This window comes from Hyla sarda, chromosome 3 (assembly GCF_029499605.1).
Source record: "Hyla sarda isolate aHylSar1 chromosome 3, aHylSar1.hap1, whole genome shotgun sequence".
Taxonomy (NCBI): domain Eukaryota; kingdom Metazoa; phylum Chordata; class Amphibia; order Anura; family Hylidae; genus Hyla; species Hyla sarda.
Genome location: NC_079191.1, coordinates 334,530,979 through 334,555,912, shown reverse-complemented (window position 1 = coordinate 334,555,912; position 24,934 = coordinate 334,530,979). Strand labels below are relative to the sequence as shown.

The 24,934-nt window shown below is 44.7% G+C and overlaps 1 protein-coding gene across 4 annotated transcripts in view; it reads right to left on the bottom strand.

The window, feature by feature from the left end:
• The window catches only part of AKAP12 (A-kinase anchoring protein 12), a 167,449-nt gene that overhangs the window by 44,904 nt on the left and 97,611 nt on the right, over window positions 1–24,934 (bottom strand). The window contains exon 1 of one of the 4 annotated variants that reach the window (XM_056567350.1): window positions 15,139–15,379. The exons of 1 other annotated variant lie outside the window; for it this stretch is intronic. Coding sequence is in view for 1 of the 3 variants with exons in the window: in XM_056567348.1 (XP_056423323.1) it covers window positions 9,125–9,208 (84 nt within the window). In the remaining 2 variants the exon portion in view is untranslated. Of the gene's footprint in view, window positions 1–9,124; window positions 9,225–11,767; window positions 11,812–15,138; window positions 15,380–24,934 lie in introns of those variants that run through there. 2 more of the 4 variants (XM_056567351.1, XM_056567348.1) reach the window with 2 other exon arrangements.

The window sequence follows — 24,934 nt, the reverse complement described above, 5'->3', positions numbered from 1 at the left end:
GGATACTGTATAACATGTCTATGGTCAACAAAATATTGTTAGTAACTTGACATTGAAACCTCCCCTGCTTCTTCCACAATACACCTATAAATAAATGGTGCCTTGTTCCTACCGATACAATGCCACTGTTACGCCTAGCGCTCCGGGTCCCCGCTCCTCCCCGGAGCGCTCACGGCGTCTTTCTCCCTGCAGCGCCCCGGTCAGTCCCGCTGACCGGGAGCGCTGCACTGTTTTGGCCGTTGGGGATGCGATTCGCACAGCGGGACGCGCCCGCTCGCGAATCGCATCCCAGGTCACTTACCCGTCCCGGTCCCCTGCTGTCATGTGCTGGCGCGCGCGGCTCCGCTCTCTAGGGCGCGCGCGCGCCAGCTCTCTGAGACTTAAAGGGCCAGTGCACCAATGATTGGTGCCTGGCCCAATTAGCTTAATTGGCTCCCACCTGCTCCCTGCCTTTATCTAGTCTCCTCCCTTGCACTCCCTTGCCGGATCTTGTTGCCTTGTGCCAGTGAAAGCGTTTAGTGTGTCCAAAGCCTGTGTACCTGAACTTCTGCTACCCATCCTGACTACGAACCTTGCCGCCTGCCCCCGACCTTCTGCTACGTCTGACCTTGCCTCTGCCTAATCCTTCTGTCCCACGCCTTCTCAGCAGTCAGCGAGGTAGAGCCGTTGCTAGTGGATACGACCTGGTTGCTACTGCCGCAGCAAGGCCATCCCGCTTTGCGGCGGGCTCTGGTGAATACCAGTAGCCTCTTAGAACCGGTCCACTAGCACGGTCCACGCCAATCCCTCGCTGACACAGAGGATCCACTACCTGGAAGCCGAATCGTGACAGTAGATCCGGCCATGGATCCCGCTGAGGTGCCGCTGCCAAGTCTCGCTGATCTTCCCACGGTGGTCGCTCAGCAATCGCAGCAGATTGCCCAACAAGGACAGCAGCTGTCGCAGTTGACCGCCATGTTACAGCAACTTCTGCCTCTGCTACAGCAGCAACCATCTCCTCCGCCAGCTCCTACACCTCCTCCGCAGCGAGTGGCCGCTCCTAACCTCCGCTTGTCCCTGCCGGACAAATTTGATGGGGACTCTAAACTCTGCCGTGGATTTTTGTCTCAGTGTTCCCTGCATATGGAGATGTTGTCGGACTTGTTTCCTTCAGAACGGTCTAAGGTGGCGTTCGTAGTAAGCCTTCTTTCAGGAAAGGCCTTGTCTTGGGCCACACCGCTCTGGGACCGCAATGATCCTGCCACAGCCACAGTCCAGTCCTTCTTCGCTGAAGTCCGTAGTGTCTTCGAGGAACCAGCCCGAGCTTCTTCTGCCGAGACTGCCCTGTTGAACCTGGTCCAGGGTAATTCTTCCGTTGGCGAGTACGCCATACAATTCCGTACTTTTGCTTCTGAACTATCCTGGAATAATGAGGCTCTCTGCGCGACCTTTAAAAAAGGCCTATCCAGTCGCATCAAGGATGTGCTGGCCGCACGAGAGATTCCTGCCAACCTCCAAGAACTCATCCATTTGGCTACCCGCATTGACATGCGTTTTTCTGAACGACACCAAGAGCTCCGCCAGGAAAAAGACTTTGATCTCTGGGCACCTCTCCCACAGCATCCTTTGCAGTCTTCGCCTGGGCCTCCCGCCGAGGAGGCCATGCAAGTGGATCGGTCTCGCCTGACCCAGGAAGAGAGGAATCGCCGTAGAGAAGAAAATCTCTGTCTGTACTGTGCCAGTACTGAACATTTCTTGGTGGATTGCCCTATCCGTCCTCCACGCCTGGGAAACGCACGCACGCACCCAGCTCACGTGGGTGTTGCATCTTTTGGTTCTAAGTCTTCTTCTCCACGTCTCACGGTGCCCGTGCGGATTTCTCCTACAACCAACTCCTCCCTCTCAGCCGTGGCCTGCTTGGACTCCGGTGCCTCCGGGAATTTTATGTTGGAGTCCTTTGTTAATAGATTCAGCATCCCGGTGACCCGTCTCGTCAAACCGCTCTACATTTCCGCGGTCAACGGAGCCAGATTGGACTGCACCGTGCGTTACCGCACAGAACCCCTCCTGATGTCTATCGGACCCCACCACGAAAGGATTGAGTTCTTCGTTCTCCCCAACTGTACCTCTGAGGTCCTCCTCGGTCTGCCTTGGCTCCGGCTTCATTCCCCCACCATTGATTGGACCACCGGGGAGATCAGGAACTGGGACTCTGCCTGCCACAGGAAGTGCCTCTCCCCCCCTCCCAGTCCCATCAGGCAAGCCTCTGTGCCTCCCCATGGCCCCCGTCCTGGTGTCACACTGCCCCGTGCCAGGCCTCGCCCTCTGCCCTCCCTCCCCATTCCCACTCCTGCTGTACTGCCTGCCGTTGAGGAAACCCTCCATTCTTTCCCGGTGTCCTCATCCCAGGGGAGGCAGTTACCGGACAAAGAGAAGGGGAGACCTAAGGGGGGGGGTACTGTTACGCCTAGCGCTCCGGGTCCCCGCTCCTCCCCGGAGCGCTCACGGCGTCTTTCTCCCTGCAGCGCCCCGGTCAGTCCCGCTGACCGGGAGCGCTGCACTGTTTTGGCCGTTGGGGATGCGATTCGCACAGCGGGACGCGCCCGCTCGCGAATCGCATCCCAGGTCACTTACCCGTCCCGGTCCCCTGCTGTCATGTGCTGGCGCGCGCGGCTCCGCTCTCTAGGGCGCGCGCGCGCCAGCTCTCTGAGACTTAAAGGGCCAGTGCACCAATGATTGGTGCCTGGCCCAATTAGCTTAATTGGCTCCCACCTGCTCCCTGCCTTTATCTAGTCTCCTCCCTTGCACTCCCTTGCCGGATCTTGTTGCCTTGTGCCAGTGAAAGCGTTTAGTGTGTCCAAAGCCTGTGTACCTGAACTTCTGCTACCCATCCTGACTACGAACCTTGCCGCCTGCCCCCGACCTTCTGCTACGTCTGACCTTGCCTCTGCCTAATCCTTCTGTCCCACGCCTTCTCAGCAGTCAGCGAGGTAGAGCCGTTGCTAGTGGATACGACCTGGTTGCTACTGCCGCAGCAAGGCCATCCCGCTTTGCGGCGGGCTCTGGTGAATACCAGTAGCCTCTTAGAACCGGTCCACTAGCACGGTCCACGCCAATCCCTCGCTGACACAGAGGATCCACTACCTGGAAGCCGAATCGTGACAGCCACAGCCATGATTGCCCAGCTCTTCTGCTAAGTGATTACTGATAAGATGCGATTCAATCACTTGTCTTCCCCTCCATCCACTGATGGTATGTGACTGCAGATTACCACCGTATCCTGGTTTTAATTCAAGTGGTAATTCGCTTAAGAAAACTGTTATTGAATAATCCCTTCCCAGCTTCAAATAGAATGTTAAATACCTTCATACCGTGAACCCTTTCTGCTTTTTAAAAGGATTAGTCTAAGGACCTTTCCACCAGAAGTCCACATGAAATAAGACCAATACAGGGAAATAGAACTCTCTCTTCTCTTTGTAGAAAAGGTGTCACCTACAGGTAGCTGATACAGCCATACTGTAGACCCATGTTTATTCTATTTACACCTTGATTTTATTTTTATTTATTTTTTCGACTTCCTATTTGGGCTTATTAAAGGGGTACTCCGGCCCTAAGAAATATTATCCCCTATCCAACGGAAGATGTCTTAGGGCCAGAGTACCCCTTTAAGTGCCTGATTGTTTTCCCCTAAAATAACAGGGTGGGTGGTGATGACTGAGTAACAGGATATTCAGAGGCTGAAGTACAATTGATAATCAAGGCTCTTATTCACACACACATTGCCTGAGGCAACTCCTTTCTTTATATCCTTGCACAGCCCTATTGTCCCCTAACACACTGTCAGTCTCTTTTGTCTCTCTTGTTGTGGTCCCTCATGATAACCTGTTGAAATAGTAGTGGATAACAGTGCTGGGAAGCGGGTATATTATGGGGGGGGGGGGGGGGGGTCCAAAGAATTTGAAATCATTCAAGATAGTAAAATGAAAAAGCAACAAACAAACTCCTTATAGTATACATTAAAGTATACAGTAAACATTCAATTCAGGACAATAGATCCACTTGTTTTTTTAAATCCACTAACAATCTGATGAAACACTAATGAACACTGATTTCAAATGCTTGCCATTAAGGTGGTCACACGCATAAGATAATGGTCAGCGGAAATACCCAATTTGAGCTGGTTCGGCTGACCGTCATCTGTAAATTACAGTTGAATGATCTTTTATGATGGTCAATGTCAGACTTGCTGAAAGCAGGACTATCCACTGTTGGGTGAAAGAAACAGTGTTCGGCACAATCTGTCGCAACAGACCGGTTAGTCTGGCATGTTTATACAGTAAAATCTCCCCTAGTGGACACCTTCCAATAGCAGACAGTTTTTAATTCCCCAGCAGGGTCCCATAAGATTTAATGTATTTGCACCCTCCGAATATGGGACACTCCCAATAGCACATGCGGACACTCCCAATAGGGGACAAAACACTCCCAGTAGGGGACAAAACACTCCCAATAGGGGACAACCAGGCTTATGTGCTGGCCCTACCTTTACACATGGTCGCCATCAGGGGGTACAGCCAATACCCCAGTAAGGGGCCCAGGCTTCCCGGGGGCCTTGGCCCTCTATGCACCTCCCTACAGCAGCACCAGCACAGAAGCAGAAGACCGCTGTTTAACCTGTCCAGGACCAAGGGCGTACAGGTATGTCCTCAGATCCCGGTATTTAAGGACCAAGGTCGTACCTGTATGCCCTGGTCCCAATAACAGAGTTTAAACTGTTCTCACTAGCGGAGAACAGGTTAAACCACATGGGTCCCGGTTGCTATGGGCAGCCGGGACCCACGGCTAATGCCAGGCACCGTTGATCGGGCCTATCCCTGGCATTAACCCTTTAGACGCCATGATCAAAATTAATTGTGGCGTCTAAAAAGAAAGGGAAAGTGTCCCGAAAGTGCACCAAAATTTGTATGTTTAAAATTGTCATCTTCTGACCCATATAACCTTTTAATTTTTCCACATACGGGGCTATATGAGAGCTTATTTTTTGCACCGTGGTCTGTAATTTGTATTGGTACCATTTTTGCTTTGATAGGACTTTTTGATTGCTTTTTATTAATATTTTTATGGAATAGGAAGTGACCAAAAATTCACAATTTTGGACTTAGGTATTTTTTACGTGTACACCATCGACCGTGCGGTTTAGCTAACCTTATATTTTAATAGTTTGGACATTTACGCACACGACGGTACCACGTATGATTATTTATTTTATTACATTACTTTATTTCTAAAATAGGAAAAAGGGGGTGATTTAAACTTTTATAGGGGGGGGGGCTTATTTACATTTATTCTCTTATTTTTTTTACCACTTTTTACTCTCTTTTTTTAGCCCCCTTAGGCTCTATACCATGCAATCTTTTGATTGCATACACTGTTCAATGCTATGCCATAGCATAGCATTGATCAGTGTTATCGGCGCTCTGTTGCTCGAGCCTGCTGCAGGCATGGAACAGTAGATTACCGACCGGACAATGAGGGGGCAGGTGAGGACCCTCTTGTTGTCCAGTAAGCTGATTGGGACATCGCGATTCTGTCGCAACAGTCACGTTCAACTCTGCTGAGCTGTCGGGATAGTTTTACTTTCAGTTTAGACGCCGCGATCAACTTTGATCACGGCGTCTAAAGTGTTAATGCCGGGCATCGTCCCGATTGGCGGTGCCCAGCATTAGCTGCCCGTAGCAACCGGGACCCATGGGGTTTAACCCGTTCTCTGGACTCGGGAACGGGGGCGTACCTGTACGCCCTGCATCCTTAACTGGTTAAAATAAAATAAGGTAATAAAAAATAAAAATAATCATATGTGGTACCGCCGCATGTGTAAATGTCCAAACTATTAAAATATAAGGTTAGCTAAACCGCACTGTCGATGCCGTACACGTAAAAAAAATACTAAAATCCAAAATTGCGCATTTTTGGTCATTTCATATACCATAAAAATATTAATAAAAAGTGATTTTTAAGTCCCATCAAAAATGGTACCAATAAATACTACAGACAACGGCGCAAAAAATTTGCCCCCACATAGCCCCGTATGCGGAAAAATAAAAAAGTTATAGGGGTCAGAAGATCACAATTTTAAACATACTAATTTTGATGCATGTAGTTAAGTAAAATAAAACCTACTTAAATTGGGTATCCTTGTGACCGTATGGACCTACAGATTAAAGGGGTGTTCCAGGAAAAAAACAACTTTTTTTTTTATATATCAACTGGCTCCAGAAAGTTAAACAGATTTGTAAATTACTTCTATAAAAAAATGTTAATCCTTCCAATAATTATCAGCTGCTGAAGTTGAGTTGTTCATTTCTGTCTGGTAACAGTGCTCTCTGCTGACATCTCTGCTTGTCTCGGGAACTGCACAGAGTAGAAGAGGTTTCCTATGGGGATTTGCTTCTACTCTGGACAGTTCCCAAGACAGGTGTCATCAGAGAGCACTTAGACAGAAAAGAACAACTCAACTTCAGCAGTTCATAAGTACTGAAAGGATTAAGATTTTTTTAAAAGAAGTAATTTACAAATCTGTTTAACTTTCTGGAGCCAGTTGATTTATATTTAAAAAAAAAAAAAATTCCTGGATAAGCCCTTTAAGATTACTGTGTAGAAAAGGAAGCCCCCAAAAGTTACGAATTGGCCTTTTTTTTATTTCACCCCACAAATATATATTTTGGGGGTTTTGCAGTAGATTTTGTAATTACATGATTGACGTCATTACAAAGTACAATTGGTTGCGCAAAAAACAAGCCCTTATATTGGTCTGTAGGTGCAAAATTTAAAGTGTTATGATTTTTAGAGAGTCAAGTGGAAAAAATTAAATTGCAAACAGAAAAAATGGCCTGGTCCTTAAGGTGAAAATGGGCTTAGTCCTTAAAGGGGTACTCCGGTGGAAAAACATTATTTTATTTTATTTATTATAATTTTTTTTATCAACTGGTGCCAGAAAGTTAAACAGATTTTGTAAATTACTTCTATTAAAAAAATCTTTACCCTTCCAGTACTTATTAGCAGCTGTATGCTACAGAGGAAATTCTTTTCTTTTTGAATTTCTTTTTTGTCTTGTCCACAGTGCTCTCTGCTGACACCAGATTCCCATATCAGGAACTGTCCAGAGCAGGAGAAAATCCCCATAGCAAACATATGCTGATCTGGACAGTTCCTGACACGGACAGAGGTGTCAGCAGAGAACACTGTGGACAAGACAAAAAAGAAATTCAAAAAGAATAGAATTTCATCTGTAGCATTCAGCTGCTAATAAGTACTGGAAGGGCAAATATTTTTTAATAGAAGTAATTTACAAATCTGTTTAACTTTCTGGCACCAGTTCATTAAAAAAAAAAACTGTTCCACCAGAGTACCCCTTTAAGGGGTTAAACAATGGTCTCCTGTTTCTTTAACCCATTAAGGACCAAGCCCATTTTCACCTTAAGGATCAGGCCAATTTTATTTTTGCGTTTTTGTTTTTTCCTCCTCGCCTTCTAAAATCCATAACTCCTTTATATTTCCATCTACAGACCCATATAAGGGCTTGTTTTTTGCGTGACCAATTGTACTTTGTAAAGAAACCTCTCATTTTACCATAAAATGTACGGCGAACCCCAAAAAAAATTTTAGGGAGGAAATTAAAATGAAAAACCACAATTTTGCGCATTTTGGAGGGTTTTGTTTTCACACTATACACTCTACGGTAAAAATTACATGTGTTCTTTATTCTGTGTGTCAATACGATTAAAATGATACCCATGGCTAGATACTTTTATATTTTTGTACTGCTAAAAAAAAATCTAAAACTTTTTGTACAAAATCAGTAATCTAAAATCGCCCTATATTGACCACCTATAACTTTTTAATTTTTCCATATAAAGGGCGGTATGAGGGCTCATTTTTTGTGCCGTCATCTGTACTTTTTATCAATACCACATTTGCATAAATAAAACTTTTAGATAATTTTTTATAAATTTTTTTAAAAATGTGACAAAAAAGCTGCATTTTTGGACTAATTTTTTTACGTTTATGCCATTCCCCGTGCGGGATAATTAACACTATATTTTGAAAGTACGGACATTTATGCATGCAGCGATACCAAATATGTTTATAAAAAAATGTTTACGCTTTTTGGGGATAAAATGGGAAAAACTGACAATTTTCATTTTTATTGGGGGAGGGGATTTTTAACTTTTTTTTTACTTTTTTTTTTTTTTTTTACATTTTTCAACTTTTATTTTACACTTTTTAAGTCCCCATAGGGGACTATCTATAGCAATCCTTTGATTGCTAATACTGTTCAGTGCTATGTATAGGACACAGCACTGATCAGTATTATCAATGATCTTCTGCTCTGGTCTGCTCGATCGCAGACCAGAGCAGAAGACCCCGGGAGACGGCCAGAGCAAGGTGAGGGGACCTCCAGCCACCATGATGGAAGATCGGATCGCCGCGGCAGCGCTGCGGGCGATCCGATCAACCATTCAAAGTACCGCACTTCCGCAGATGCCGTGATCTGTATTGATCACGGCATCTGAGGGGTTAATGGCGGACATCCGCGCTATCGCGGATGTCGGCCATTACAGGCAGGTCCCCTACTAGCAGCCGGAACCTGCCGTGTATGACGCTAGCACAGTTCCGATGCTCGCGGTCATACACAGGATGTAAATGTACGTCCTGGTGCGGGAAGTCCCGCCAAACCAGGACATACATTTACGTCCGTGGTCGATAAGGGGTTGATGGGTTAAACAGTGGTCCCCCCCCCCCCCCCCCCCCCCCCCCGATCCTCCTTGTGCCACTTTTTTCCCTCTTGTTCCAAATCATTCCCCCCCTCGTGTCACATCACTTTTCCCCTTCCTTCCTCCCCCTGCTGTTCTTCTTACCTGGCCAGCAGGATCAAAAGGGGGAATGAAATGGTACAGGGGGTTGATTAGGGGTGATTAAAATGAACTGGGAGATTCTACTGTAATATTGCTTTTTATCATGTTTTATAGGTAATTACACCCTGGAGTGAGCACAGTACAGGGGGCACCTTTCAAAAGCGGACACTATTTTATTCCCCGTGAGTGTCCGCTATTGAAAGATTCTACTGTAATACAATCATTCCTACAAATGATCCCAAAGGATTGGCTATGCCCTGTGGCTGATGGAAGTCCCATGTGCAGCTGCAGATTTTGCAGTGGATACATAGCATTTCAGCAATGCATTGTGGATTTTCACTTTGGAAAAGCTGCAATAAAACCAGAATCAAACTGTGTAAGAGAAAAAGTAGAGTGATTTCCCCACAGCAACCAATCACAGCTCAGCTAATGATATGAGGTAAAGTGAAAGCTGAGCTGTGATTGGTTGTTGTGGGAAAATCTCTCCACTTGTCTCTCACACAGTTTTGATAAATCTAGGCCTTGGTGTTTCCATAAAATAAATTAATATGCTGCAGATTTAAAGGGTTAGGGTCATTTGTAAAAACAAGTTGTCCAGACGTGTCAAAAGTTTAGAGTCCTGAGATCTAGGGCCATTTTGAGTAATAGCCAAGTAAAGTGAGCATTTCATCCAGCTATTGCCCGCAAATTAAGTGGACTGATCAGGACTGAGACCCGATGCAAATGACCTGATGCGATCTAAACTTTTGACATTTCTGAAGGACGTCAAAAGTTTTTTTACAAATGACACTGTGGTATTCCAGTACGGGACCTGGTCCTGTCCCTGTCTAAAGTCCCCTCACCTAGAGTCTTTCCATTTCACAGGGCTCTCCTGCAGGTCTTACCCCTTGGTCGCCTCATATAAATGTATTTTTGTATAGTGTACAAATATATAGGATCTACCTGGTCATGTGATATATGATAATGGTTTTATAGATATTTAGGACCTTCTGGGGTCATGTGGTAGTGTCATGTGATGTACCAAGAGTTCTCTGGGTTCAAGACTTACAGGCTTTGCTGCCAAGGGGATTAGTCCAGCCCCCCTTGTATATAAGGGGCTGTAGTCTCCAGATTCGCTCTCTTGTTCCTGCACTCTCTTATCTCTTGGTTCCTGCTCTTAGTTACGGACTATCAAGCAAGCACAATCAGCATATCTTCATTCATCTCAACTAGGCCAAAGCCTAAAGAACCAGCAGCCACTAAAACCGTGAGTTATAAAGCTCAACCTACAAATCCTGTGTGACTACTATTCCCCTCAAATCTTATGATTAGTAGCACAGTGGCCTGCTTAAAGCTAAAGACTATTAGTCCCAGCAAAGCCTGTGGGGAACCTGCATCCCAGTTACCTCAAAAGAAACTGTACAATTGTAAAGTCTGTTACATAAAAGTTCAAGTAAAAGTTTCCAGTTATCTCATAAAATCTGTTTATTATCCCTGCCGTTTGTGGGCCGGTTGGTGGCAGAACCTCTAATACTAAGCATACCGCACCCTGGCGTCACGCCACCAGACCCTGTAATATCACCCCAGACACCACAGCTCTAATGCTTTAAATCCTGCAAGTCAGTTTCCCTATAGAAATCATGCAGATTTTTTTGGCAACTCATCCACAATGTAATGTAAATATTGGGGATTTTGCAGATGAACCTCAGTGTGGAAAAACGGCAGCAACGATATATAGATATATATATATATATATATATATATATATATATATATATATATATATCAAGTATGTTCATAGCCTTTCACAGAACTGCCAAAATGTTGCAATGTTGGGTGCTGCCATTTTTTTTATTTTTTTATTTTTTTGGGTTGGTTGTAGGTTTATGAGGAGTATTAGGGTTGGAGTTAGAATATAGGGAGAAGAACTTATTTCTACATTTATTCTGTGATGCTGTTGATCTGTGTATATATCTATCACTGCTCAAGAAATATACAATGATAAGCTTATAATCACCAGATCCCCCAAATGAATATGGTAAGAACATATATATACCCCGATGACCTAGCCACACAGGAGCTCTTGGTGTTTGTATAGTAAATTCCGTCACTGGATATCTATAAAATAGCAGGTGTTCTTCTCACAATTCTAGAAGGTTTTCTTTTCTATGAAGCAGAGCCAGTCATTGCTGCAGGCAACAAGATCTGAAGACCCGTGTAAATCCCCCTATTATAGGGTGAATGAAAACAATTTCCCCTTGTACTTCAGGCTTCCTGGAAAATTGTAAAGTGGCTCAGGCTGAACATGCATTCAGGAAGCAAGGTGTACTCCGAGAAAACCTGAAATATAGACCATTGAATGGCTTTCTAAGAGACCCCATAGAATTCAGGATTGGCTTTAGCGATGGTTGCTATATAAACAATATCTGTGTTTTATATCATGGTTCTGTTTAGGACCATTACATATGTTCATAAGAAGATGGATTCATTTGCACTTTAAATGCATCATCTAATTTTTTTTACTCATTTAAACCAGATATTGATTCATATTCTTTACTTCTTTTCCTTTTTATTTTATTTTCTGATTGTATTTTTATTTTTTACTCTTTATTTTGTGCATGATTGTGGGGGCAACCAATGTGCCTTAGCTGTGCTTAACAGCATTTAGAGGTATGCTTTACAGCAGCCACATGGATCATAACCTGAGATGACTCATACTCTTTTCATGAAGAATTTCTAGGCATGCTCTGTGACCTGTGCAGAGGTTTGTGTGCAGGAAGGAGAAGGAGGGGAGCTGTAACACAGTCTGATGATACATTTCCTTTATGGACTCAAACATTGATAGCAAATGCTTTGGGGAAAATGTGCCCATATGCAGTGGACAATAGACTCACGTCTTTGCCAGTGATATCTTTGGGACACTTGCTATTCAACACAATGGCCCAGATTGATGAAACTGTGTGAGAGAAAAAGTGGAGAGATTTTCCCCTAGCAACCAATCACAGCGCAGCTAACGAGCTGAGGTAAAGTGAAAGCTGAACAGTGATTGGTTGCTGTGGGAAAATCCCTCCACTTTTTCTGTCATACAGTTTCATACATCTGGGCCAATGTGGGAATTTATCAATAGTGTGGTTTTACATTTCTTCTGATGTTTTGTTCCCCACTGTGCAAAACCCTTCACATTTATTAATATGTCTAACATTAGCCAATATTTGGGTGCATTTCAAATTGTGGCACATAGCACCAAAATCTCTTCCATACATTACATAATGCATCTTAACCTCACAACTTATTCTCTGGTAGAGAAAAGGTGGAGGCTCCAGGAAGACACCAGAGGCCATATCAACCCTTTAAAAAACAAAAAAGGGACGATGAGTGGGATTATACAGTCAGGGGGTGTGGATGTTGTACATTGAAGGGTGTATATGCCTAATACACAACCACTGACTTTATATTCCCGCCCATCACCTGATCATTAGTGGTAATGGTAGTGGTGGTCATGGTGTGTGAGCATTATTTGTCCCCTCCAGGTAACATGCAAAACTAGCAGTGTGCCCCTGTGCACATACTGTATATCATTTTGTTCAGAGGTGCTGACTAGAGATGAGCCAACTTACAGTAAATTCGATTCATCACGAACTTCTCCGCTCGGCAGTTGATGGCTTATCCTGCATAAATTAGTTCAGCTTTCCGGTGCTCCGGTGGGCTTGAAAAGGTGGATACACTCCTAGGAGACTCTTTCCTAGAACTGTATCCACCTTTTCCAGCCCACCGGAGCACCTGAAGGCTGAACTAATTTATGCAGGAAAAGTCATCAACTGCCGAGTGGAGAAGTTCGTGACGAATCGAATTTACTGTAAGTTCGCTCATCTCTAGTGCTGACCATTTTTGTTTGTTTCCCTTGTATTCTTGGTATACTGGATTCGACCAGTAACAGTATGGTGACATTTTCTCCTTGTATACTCTTGTTATTTGGTAAGATGAGGTATACAGTATTATCTCATGCATAGAATTTTTTTCCTGGCTATGTTAGCATTCTATGTTGCAAAACTACAACACCCAGCATGCCCGGACAGCCGTTGGCTGTCCGGGCATGCTGGGTGTTGTAGTTTTGCAACATCTGGAGGTCCGCAGGTTGTAGACTACTGTTAGAGGAAGTTGTACTCACCTGTCCCCGCCGCTCCGGACCCTCACGTTCGTCACTGCTGCCTGGGATGTCGCCGTCCACCGCTGTCGCCGCGTCCCCGACGCTCCGGCAAGACCTCTGCTTCCCCGGCATCCGCACTCTCCGTCGCCGCCATCACGTCGCTACGCACGCCACTCCTATTGGATGACGGGACGGCATGCGTGGCGACATGATGACGACGATGGAGAGCGCCGACGATGCAGAGGATCCCAAATAGGACACGCCGGAGCCCCGAGGACAGGTAAGTGATCGTCAGCGGACCACACGGGGCACCGTAAACGGTTATCTGGTGGCAGCTGAAACAGTCAGCCCTGCCGCATAGCCGTTTATGCAATGGCCCCGACATAAAAAAGCATCATATGTTGATGCTGCCTTCAACATGCGATGGCCTCTGAGAGGCCATCGCATGTTGAAATTATCGTATGTCGGGGCCATCGTAGGTCAGGGGGTCACTGTATTGGATTTCTTCACAAATAGCACAAACAAAAGCTAAAAAGGCAACTTCACTTGTAGCCACCATGACCATAGCTTGCTGTTCCATTAGAAGAAGAAATGTAGCAGAGTGTGCAGTCATGCCATAAAATCCTCTGCCTGAATGTCTAAGTAGATTTTAGCGGTCATTAGGAGAGTGGCTTTATCTCCACTACAGCCCGATAGACAAGCTTTACTCTTAAAAGGTTATTAACTCAGAACAGTTCTTACTTGCAATCCCAGAGAAAAATTGTTGAGATCTTATTTTCTATTGCTCTATAATTGTAAGCAACAGATGCTTAAAGGGGTACTCCGGTGGAAAACAATTTTTTCATATCAACTGGCCCCAAAAAGGTAAACAAATGTGTAAATTACTTCTATTAAAAAATCTTAATCCTTCCAGTACTTATCAGCTGCTGTATAAGACAGAGGAAGTTGAGTTGTTCTTTTCTGTCTGACCACAGTGCTCTCTGCTGACACCTCTGTCCATGTCAGTAACTGTCCAGAGCAGGAGCAAATCCCCATAGCAAACCTCTCTGCTCTGGACAGATCCTGACATGGACAGAGGTGTCAGCAGAGAGCACTGTGGTCAGACAGGGGTACTCTGGTGGAATTTTTTTTTTTTTTTTTAAATCAACTGGTGCCAGAAAGTTAAACAGATTTGTAAATTATATAATAGGAATATATATATATATATATATATATATATATATATATATATTGGAGGGGCTCTTGTCTATCTAACTATCAATAATGACCTGGGCTGCCCAATCTGACACTTATACCCACAGTGTCTGCAAACATACAATATATCATAAAAAATATTGGGGCTCAAGGTCAAAGATTCACAAATGTAATAAAATAATTGATACAATACAAATATGTGATATGTTACCTGGAACTCACAGGGCCCTTGTGAGTAACCAGGAACAATATATAAATAAAATAAATAAAATGTCAAAACATGATAAAACTACTTAATTGAGACCAATAAGAACGATGTCATAAAATGTATCCAAAGTTTGCAAATCAGCGAGATCAAAAAAAGGGATTCAAAAAATTCTAGGTACTTGTCTCCCTAGATAAATGAAAGTTCAAATGGGATACATTGTATTAGGATGGATTCATTCCTGTAAGAGTCATTGGAACAATGTTTCATTTGGCAGTTAGTTACTGTAGCAATTCCAAGTTCACTGACACGTGAGCTGTGCTGACAGTAGAGATAAATATCCTTTGATGCTACAGAACAGTGGTGCAACAATGATGTAGTAAGTATATAGGGGGAGATTTATCAAAACCTGTGCAGAGGAAAACTTGCCCAGTTGCCCATAGCAACCAATCAGATCGCTTCTTTCATTTTTATGAAGGCCTGTGAAAAATGAAAGAAGCGATCTGATTGGTTGCTATGGGCAACTGGGCAAGTTTTCCTCTGCACTGGTTTTGATAAATCTCCCCCATAGTGACTGTAATTGTGTCAAATAGCTGGGTCTGCTGCGCTAACAGCCCGCTTATATTCTTTATAATAACCAGGTATGACAGTAGGAGTGTGCAATGTTCGGTACTGTCGGCAAATGGTAATGATAGATGCAGCACACACTGTATGCTCACCGGTCCCTCTGGCTACAGATACTGCGATCTCCGGTGGCCTTCAGTCCTGCAGTCGCGATCCCCTGGTGCGGGCCGCCGATAGCACTGGAACAAAAATCTCTTGCTGCTGTGTGTAGGATGCGGTCACACTGCTGGAGATTCTGCCATCTCCTAAGTCGCGGTGTGGCACAGCTGTGGGCAAGGATGTTTGGGGACTGCAGCGCTTCAAACTGCATCCACTATTATAGACCCAGGCAGCGTCCTCGTGTAGGATTGCGTGGGCTGCACGGGAAGGTGATTGACAGGTATCAATAGATGGTCTGAATAATAAGTACTGGGTCGCTGGACACGTTTCAGGACTGTCTCGGTCCTTTCTTCAGCAGCTTAAATGAATTTAACATAATACAATCCTAATCCATCCTAATACAATGTATCCCATTTGAACTTTCATTTATCTAGGGAGACAAGTACCTAGAATTTTTTGAATCCCTTTTTTGATCTCGCCTTTTTTGGATACATTTTATGACATAGTTCTTATTGGTCTCAATTAAGTAGTTTTATCATGTTTTGACATTTTATTTATTTTATTTATATATTGTTCCTGGTTACTCACAAGGGCCCTGTGAGTTCCAGGTAACATAGCACATATTTGTATTGTATCAATTATTTTATTACATTTGTGAACCTTTATCTTTGACCTTGAGCCCCAATATTTTTTATGAGATTTGTAAATTACTTCTATTAAAAAATCTTAATCCTTCCAGTTCTTATTAGCTGCTGAATACTACAGAGGAAATTATTTTCTTTTTGGAACACAGCGCTTTCTGCTGAAATAACTGATGCAAAAAAATAAAGATGTTGAGCGGCATAAGCGGGATAAGCTGAGTGGCAGTGTGATGTTTTTGGCCCCGGCACCTGCTGCCGAGGCTGAAAATGTCACACTGCCGCTCAGCCTATTGCCAGCCGAGTCGGGACTTCGCTGCGGCCGGTGATTGGCTGAGTGCAGTATGACTCGCTGACCACCGACAACAAGGAAGAGGATCGCAGTGGAGATCGGTGCCGGTTTCCGGAGGCCCCTGGGGGAGCGAAGGAAGGTATTTACATCTTTATTTTTTTCTGCTGGCAGTATGGAAGACAATTTTTCTATTCTGGAGTTCTCCTCTAAAGTGGTACTCTGGTGGAAAACTATTTTTTTAACTCCACGTGTCCCAAAAAGTTAAACAGATTTGTAAATTACTTCTATTAAAAAATCTTAATCCTTCCAGTACTTATTAGCTGCTGAATACTACAGCGGAAATTATTTTCTTTTTTGGAACACAGAGCTCTCTGCTGACATCATGAGCACAGTACTCTCTGCTAACATCTCTGTCCATTTTAAGAACTGTCCATATTAGGAGAAAATCCCCATAGCAAACATATGCTGCTCTGGACAGTTCCTAATATGGACAGAGATGTCATCAGAGAGCACTGTGCTCGGGATTCAGCAGAAAGCACTGTGCTCCAAAAAGAAAGGTATGTACATCTTTATTTTTTTTTCTGCCGGCAGTATGGAAGACATTTTTTCTATTCTGGAGTTCTCCTTTAAAGGGGTATTCCGCCCCTAGACATCTTATCCCCTATCCAAAGGATAGGGGATAAGATGTCAGATCGCCGGGGTCCCGCTGCTGGGGACCCCGGGGATCGCTGCTGCAGCACCCCGCTATCATTACTGCGCAGAGCGAGATCGCTCTGCATGTAATGACGGGCAATACAGGGGCCGGAGCATCGTTACATCACGGCTCCGCCCCTCGTGACGTCACGGCCCGCCCCCGTCAATACAAGTCTATGGGAGGGGGCGTGGTGGTCTTCACGCCCCCTGCCATAGACTTGCATTAAGGGGACAGCCCGTGATGTCATGAGGGGCGGAGCCATGACGTCACGCTGCTCCGGACCCTGTATCGCCCGTCATTACGCACAGAGCGAACTCGCTCTGTGCAGTAATGATGGCGGGGTGCTGCAGCGGCGATCCCCGGGGTCCCCAGCATCTTTGGATAGGGGATAAGATGCCAGGGGCGGAGTACTTTAAAGGGAATCTGTAACACTCAATTGGCTGACAGCTATGTGTTTTAAAAAGAATTAAGGGAGAACAAATATGCCATTGGTGGTGGTGGAGGGTGGCGAGTAGGGAGACCACCATATACAGTACATTAGATGACTGGCCAGCCCCACAGAAAGTGGAGGGTTCAATTGTTGCTCAAATGTGTACGGAAACCTTAACTGGGTCGTAAAATGAAATTAATCTTATCCCCTATCCCAGCAGGCGGACCCCCTTTCTGAGCAACAGAGCTCCCTTTACTGGAGTCGTGTGAACTTAGTTTAAATGTGTTTATGACACATTTATAATCCTGCCTCACTTCTATGAAAGTCAGACTGAATTCACACCCCTTAGATCAGCGGTCTTCAAACTGTGGCCCTCCAGATGTTGAAAAACTACAACTCCCAGCATGCCCGGAGAGCCAACGGCTGTCCGGGCATGCTGGGAATTGTAGTTTTGCAACATCTGGAGGGCCACAGTTTGAAGACCACTGCCTTAGATTGTAGGTGGTGCCTATATACATAGTGAGTGTTGACTACAGAGTAGTACCAATTCACTTGACTGTTTACATTACATTTAGGTCTCATTTTACGGTTTATGCCACAATGTATAACAGAGGCCATGATAAATGACTTACAGTAACATTCGTCAACCATAGGGACCCAATGACCATTTTATGTCTTCTAGTAGTTAAAGGCCGCTGATGTACCAATTTACTGGATGACTCCCCGATAAATACGGTATCTCTATTATATAACTGCGGTAGTTTTTTTTTACGTGTCTATATTATAAAAAAAAAAAAACTGCCCTATGTTTTACCTTATTGTGTTGTTCTTTGTAGTAAAAAAAAAAAAACAAGTCTGTCACCCAAAGTGGCCTTTTGGTTACCACAGCAATTATATATCAATGGTTCAGATACATTCTCTGTTTTACTTCACAACTTGTTTCAATTTAAACAGCAACATTTTAATGCCGTCCATAAAGTGTCGAGCTACCGTGCGCTGTTTTCACTCCGGTTAGCGAAGTTTACTTTACACTTTAACATGTCGATGGGTAAAACACTTTGTATATGTTGTAATAAGCTTTAATGAGATTTTCCATAACAACATAAAATAACAGCAGAATAACATTTTTCCTTCTATTTATGCACAGAGGCAGCGCAGAGGGATTTAGTAGTACAATTTCTCCTCATGTGACCTAGAATTCAAATAGATGTGAAAGGCTATTATTAGTAAATGGCAAAAACCAGTACAGTAAAATGCCTTGAATTCTGAATCACATGTAGCAGCTGCCAAATTCTGATAATCTGTTACTTACTGCAAGGAAATCTGGAATTGTATACAGCCCGGAGATTGATACAAGATCACAGGCAATGACATTGACCAGTACCTGTACGCCCTGAGTCTGCTCCCTTTCTATAATGCGGGGTCATAGCGGGTTGTGCCCGGCCGGGACCCATGGCTAATAGCGCACTGATCGTGGTGCCGCTATTAACTCTTTAGACGCAGCATTCAAAGTTGATCGCCGCCTCTAAAGTGAAAATAAAGTACCCCCGGCTAGCTCAGTGGGCTGTTCGGGACTCCTGTCACGATCTGAGGGCGGGCACGACCCGTGCCTCGGATCGCGTCCCCTCCGGAGACCAGGGAGCAGCGCTCGCGGTCAGCAATGCCGACCGGAGCGCTGCAGACAGAAGCACGCCTTGAGCGCTCCGGGGAGGCAGCAGGACCCGGAGCGCTCACGGCGTGCTTCTGTCTGCAGCGCTCCGGTCGGCATTGCTGACCGCGAGCGCTGCTCCCTGGTCTCCGGAGGGGACGCGATCCGAGGCACGGGTCATGTCCGCCCTCAGATCGCGCCCCATGTCACTCATCTCTCGCCCCCGTCTGCTTCCTCCCGGCATGCGCGGCCCCGCTCCCTAGGGCGCGTGCGCGCCGGCTTGCTAAAATTTTAAGGGCCAGTGCACCACTAATTGGTGCCTGGCCCAATCACTCCCATTCTTATAAAAACCCACTTCCCCTTCCTCTCCTTGCCGGATCTTGTTGCCTTGTGCCCTGAGAAAGTGTTTTAGTGTGTTCCAAGCCTGTGTACCCAGACCTTCTGCTGTTCCCCTGACTACGAACCTCGCTGCCTGCCCTGACCTTCTGCTACGTCTGACCTCGCCTCTGTCTAGTCCTTGTGCACCGCGCCAGTCTCAGCTGCCAGAGAGGTTGAGTCACTACTGGAGAACACGACCTGGTAGTTACAGCCGCAGCAAGTCCATCCTGCTTTGCAGCGGGCTCTGGTAAACACCTGTAACTGCTTAGAACCAATTCCCCAGTACGGCCCGCGTCATCGCCTCTCTGGCACAGAGGATCCACCTCCAGTGTCTTCACCAGCCGCTAGTCCGGACCCTGACACTGCCGCTGCAAAATTGTGGCGTCCCGAACAGCTGGAGGACACAAGGAGGGTGCCTACCTTCCTCCTGTGTGTCCGATTGCCGAATGACTGCTCAGTGCCTGAGATCCAGGCATGAGCAATCAAGCAGCAGAATCATTGATCAATGTTATCCTATGAGAAACCATTGATCAATGTAAAAGATCAGTGTGTGCAGTGTTATAGCCCCCTATGGGAGCTATAACATTGCAAAAACAAAGTGAAAAAAAAGAAGTTAATAAAGATCATTTAACCCCTTCCCTAATATAAGTTTGAATCGCCCCCCTTTTCCCATAACAAAAAAACAAAACAAAAAAAAAACTGTGTAAATAAAAATAAACATATGTGGCATTGCCAGGTGCGGAAATGTCAGAATTATAAAAAAATATCATTAATTAGACTACACGGTCAACGGCCTACAAGTAAAAAAATTCCAAAATAGTGTATTTTTGGTCACTTTTTAAATCAGGAAAAAATTTACAAAAAGCGATAAAAAAGTCTCATCAATACATACCAAATGGAACCACTAAAAACTTCAGATCACGGCGCTAAAAATGAGCCCTTATACCGCCCCGTACGCATAAAAATAAAAAAGTAATAGGGGTCACAAAATGACAATGTAGTTATGATTTTTTCCAGAAGTACGACAAAATCAAACCTGTATAAGTAGGGTATCATTTTAATCGTATGGACCTACAGAATAAAGATAAGGTGTCATTTTTACCAAAAAATTTACTGTGTAGAAACGGAAGCCCCCAAAAGCTACAAAATTGTGTTTTTTCTTCAATTTTGTCGCACAATTATTTTTCTTTCCGTTTCACCGTCGATTTTTGGGTAAAATGACTGATGTCATTACAAAGTAGAATTGGTGGTACAAAAAATAAGCCATCATATGGATTTTTAGGTGCAACAGTTAAAGAATTATGGAGGAAAAAACGAAAGTGCAAAAATGGAAAAAACCCTGGGTCCTTAAGGGGTTAATCCCTCCAGTACTTATCAGCTTCTGTATACTCCAGAGGAAGTTGTGTAGTTCTTTACAGTCTGACCACAGTACTCTCTGCTGCCACCTCTGTCCATGTCAGGAACTGTCTGGAGCAGGAGAGGTTTGTGATATGGATTTGCTTTGTTTCTTGTTGCAATCCAGGTTAAAGGAGTAGTCCGGGATAAGAAAACTTATCCCCCTATCCTAAGGATAGGGGATAAGTTTCAGATCGCAGGGGGTCCGACCGCTGGGGCCCCTGCGATCTCCCGTACGGGGCCCCGACAGTCAGCGGCCAGGGGCTGCGTCCGACCACCGCATGACGCGGCAGCCGACACGGCCCCTCAATACATCTCTATGGGAGAACCGGAGCGCTGCAATCAGCAACCTCCGCCTTTGCCATAGAAAAGTATTGAGGGGGCGTGTTGGACGCCGCATCATGCGGTGGTCGAAATGAGCTATTTCGGCAAAGAGCCGGGGGGGCCCCAGCGGTCGGACCCACCGCGATCTGAAACTCATCCCCTATCCTTAGGATAGGGGATACGTTTTCTTATCCTGGAGTACTCCTTTAATGAACAATTTTTATTTGCTGAATACAATCTTTGCTGCAAAGAAGAAGGAATTGACAAGACAAATAGTACTTGTAAGCCTCTTATCCATTATCTCCTTCAGAATGTCAAAAATACTTATTTCTCCATTTCTTAGGAGAGAAAGCTGAAAAGAATTGAAACGTAGACAGAAAAGACGGTCATTTTGAGTTCCCGAAGATGTATACCTTTTCCTAAAATGTAGTGAATAGCGCAGCTCCAAGTAATACTGAAGCACATTACACAATCGTGATGTAATCTACAAGAGCGATTCTTGTCATACAATGAAACTATTAATCTTGTATATTTCACAGCTCACCTTTAAATTCTCCATCACATTTGCCAGAATTCTAAGAACAGAGTTTAGGTGTAACTGAAAGTGTGTAATATAAGATCAGGATGTGCTGGTATACAAGAGAAAGTCCAGCTCACTCCCCAAGCCCCTAGCGCTCAGACTGGCGTGGGCTACGCCTAGGTACTGTGTAGACAAGAAGAGGAGGTCCAGCGCAGGTAAGTCAGGAACGAAATGCTTTATTGCAGAATCAGAACAGGTACATGGTAAACATGGACAAAGGTGACACGTTTCGGCCCTGCTAATGGGCCTTAGTCATACCCATGACTAAGGCCCGTTTGCAGGACCGAAACGCGTCACCTTTGTCCCTGTTTACCATGTACCAGTTCTGATTCCGCAATAAAGCATTTTGTTCCTGACTTACCTGCGCTGGACCACCACTTCTTGTCTACATAAGATCAGGATTAGAGATGAGCGAACTTACAGTAAATTTGATTGGGAGTTGTAGTTTTGCAACAGCTGGAGGCACCCCTGGTTGGGAAACACTGACCTATATTATATATTACTATATAGTCAAACATGCTGGGAGTTGCAGTTTTCGTTCGGGTCAGCTGGTGAGACACAGGCTGTGTCAGGGCATGCTGGGAGTTGTAGTTAGCAACTAACTGCAACTCCCGAATTTAATAAAATAAAGCGATCAAAAAGTCACATCAAAACAAATATGGTACTGTTAAAAACTACAGATCGAGGCCCAGAAAATGAGCCCTCAAACAGGCCCGTATAAGGAGAGATAAAAAAGTTATAGGGGCCAGAATAGGACAAAATTTCCCCTGCATATGTGTATCCTGTGATGTCACGCATATATATAATTATGCAAATTAGCATGGCCGGTATTTTTTGGTAAGAAAGGTGGCAGCCCTAGCTGTTACCCAGAGCTGTGCTGCTGGCATACACAGAAAATAGAGCGGGGCGGTGTTGCTTGGTTACTACAGCTACATTCTTATTTACTTTACTGTGAGCTGAGCTGCAGTAACCCAGCATGGTGACTATAAAATATATGGCACACTGTCTGCTTCTTGCTTTGTTCAGTGTGAATGTGGTCACCATGGTTCTGGAAAACAGTTGACCGGCTGGGGTGTCAGGTGTCAACATCCCAAAGATCTGATAGTGATGACCAATCCTGAGGAGAGAGGCATTAAAGGAGTACTCGGGTGGAAAACATTTTTTTTTATCAACTGGTGCCAGAAAGTAGCAGATTTGTAAATGACTTCTATAAAAAAAAAATCTTTACCCTTCCAGCACTTTTTAGCAGATGTATGCTACAGAGGAAATTATTTTCTTTATGAATTTCTTTTTTGTCTCATTCACAGTGCTCTCTGCTGACACCTATATCAGGAACTGTCCAGAGCAGGAGAAAATCCTCATTGCAAACCTATGTTGCTCTGGACAGTTCCTAAAATGGACAGAGGTGTCAGCAGAGAGAACTGTGGACAAGATAAAAAAAGAAGTTCAAAAAGAAAAGAATTTCCTCTGTAGCATACAGCTGCTAAAAAGTACTGGAAGGGTAAAGATTTTTTTTAATAGAAGTCATTTAGAAATCTGTTTAACTTTCTGGCGCCAGTTGATTTGTTTTCCACCCCTTTAACTTAAAAAAAAATGTTTTCCACCGGAGTACCCCTTTAACTTATTTATAATAGAAGATGACCTGTGACAGAATCATGAATCAAAGGGGTTATCCAGGAATAGACAATTATTCAGGAATAGACCAAAACAGCACCACCTTTGTCCTCAGGTTGTTTGTGGTATTGCAGCTCAGTTCTATTGAGGTGATTGGTGGCAAGTTGTAATACCACTCACAACCTGAGGACAGGGCTGGTGCTGTTTTTGGAAAAAACGAGCTCTGTGTTTGTATTCCTGGGTAACTCCTTTAATAAAGCATTGTCCTTGATTCAGGATGCTGATGAAAGTCTCATGTCTCGTGTGTTTGAACCTGATTATTGGTTTCATCTCTGAAGAATATGCAAAATTCAGGCTAAAGCTATCCGCACACTAGTGATTTTATATAACCACATGGTAACTTATTTTTCTTTAACAGGTGATTTGAAAAGACTTGTCATTTTGAACAAGAATGCTTTCAGCACATTAAGAATTCATCGATAGAGTGCAGATTGATCTCTGCCTTGTTCTGTGACCTGAGTCGAATGTTGATGAAGCCAGGGATTGATCCAAGGATTTATCCAGATGTTATTTATTTATTTAATAAAATATATATTTATTTATTTATTTTGCCTCTCGATCAACACAGCAGGGACACAATAGGGATATACATTGCTTAAAAAAATTAAGGGAACACTTAAACAAGCAACATGTAACTCCAAGTCAATCACACTTCTGTGAAATCACACTGTCCACTCAGGAAGCAACACTGATTGACAAGCAATTTCACATGCTGTTGTGCAATTGGAACAGACAACAGGTGGAAATTATAGGCAATTAGCAAGACACCTCCACTAAAGGAGTGCTTCTGCAGGGGCTGACCACAGACCACTTCTCATTTCCTATGATTCTTGGCTGATGATTGGTCACTTTTCAATGCTGGCGGTGCTTTCACTCAAGTGGTAGCAGGAGATGAAGTCTACAACCCAAACAAGTGGCTCATGTAGTGCAGCTCATCCAGGGTGGTACATCAATGCGAGCTGTGGCAAGAAGGTTTGCTGTGTCTGTTAGCGTAGTGTCCAGAGCATGGAGGCGCTACCAGGAGACAGGCCAGTACATCAGGAGACATGGAGGGGGCGGTAGGAGAGCAACAACCCAGCAGCAAAACCGCCACCTCTGCCTTTGTGCAAGGAGGAGCAGGAGGAGCACTGCCAGAGCCCTGCAAAATGACCTCCAGCAGGCCACAAATGTGCATGTGTCCACTCAAACGTTCAGAAACAGACTCCATGAGGGTGATATGAGGGCCCAACGTCCACAGGTGGGGGTTGCGCTTACAGCCCAACACCGTGCAGGACGTTTGGCATTTGCCAGAGAACACCAAGATCGTCAAATTCGCCACTGGTGCCCTTTGCTCTTCACAGATGAAAGCAGGTTCACACTGAGCACATGTGACAAACGTGACAGAGTCTGGAGATGCCGTAGAGAATGTTCTGCTGCCTGCAACATCCTCTAGTATTACCGGTTTGGCAGTGGGTCAGTAATGGTGTGGGGTGGCTTTCTTTGGGGGGGGGGGGGGCGCACAACCTCCATGTGCTTGCCAGAGATAGCCTGACTGCCATTAGGTAGCGAGATGAGATATTCAAACATCTTGTTGAGATCATATGCTGGTGCGGTTGGCCCTGGGTTCCTCCTAATGTAAAACAATGCTAGACCTCATGTGGGTGGAGTGTGTCAGCAGTTCCTGCAAGAGGAAGACATTGATGCTAAATACTAGCCCGCCTGTTCCCCAGACCTGAATCCGATTGAACACATCTGAGACA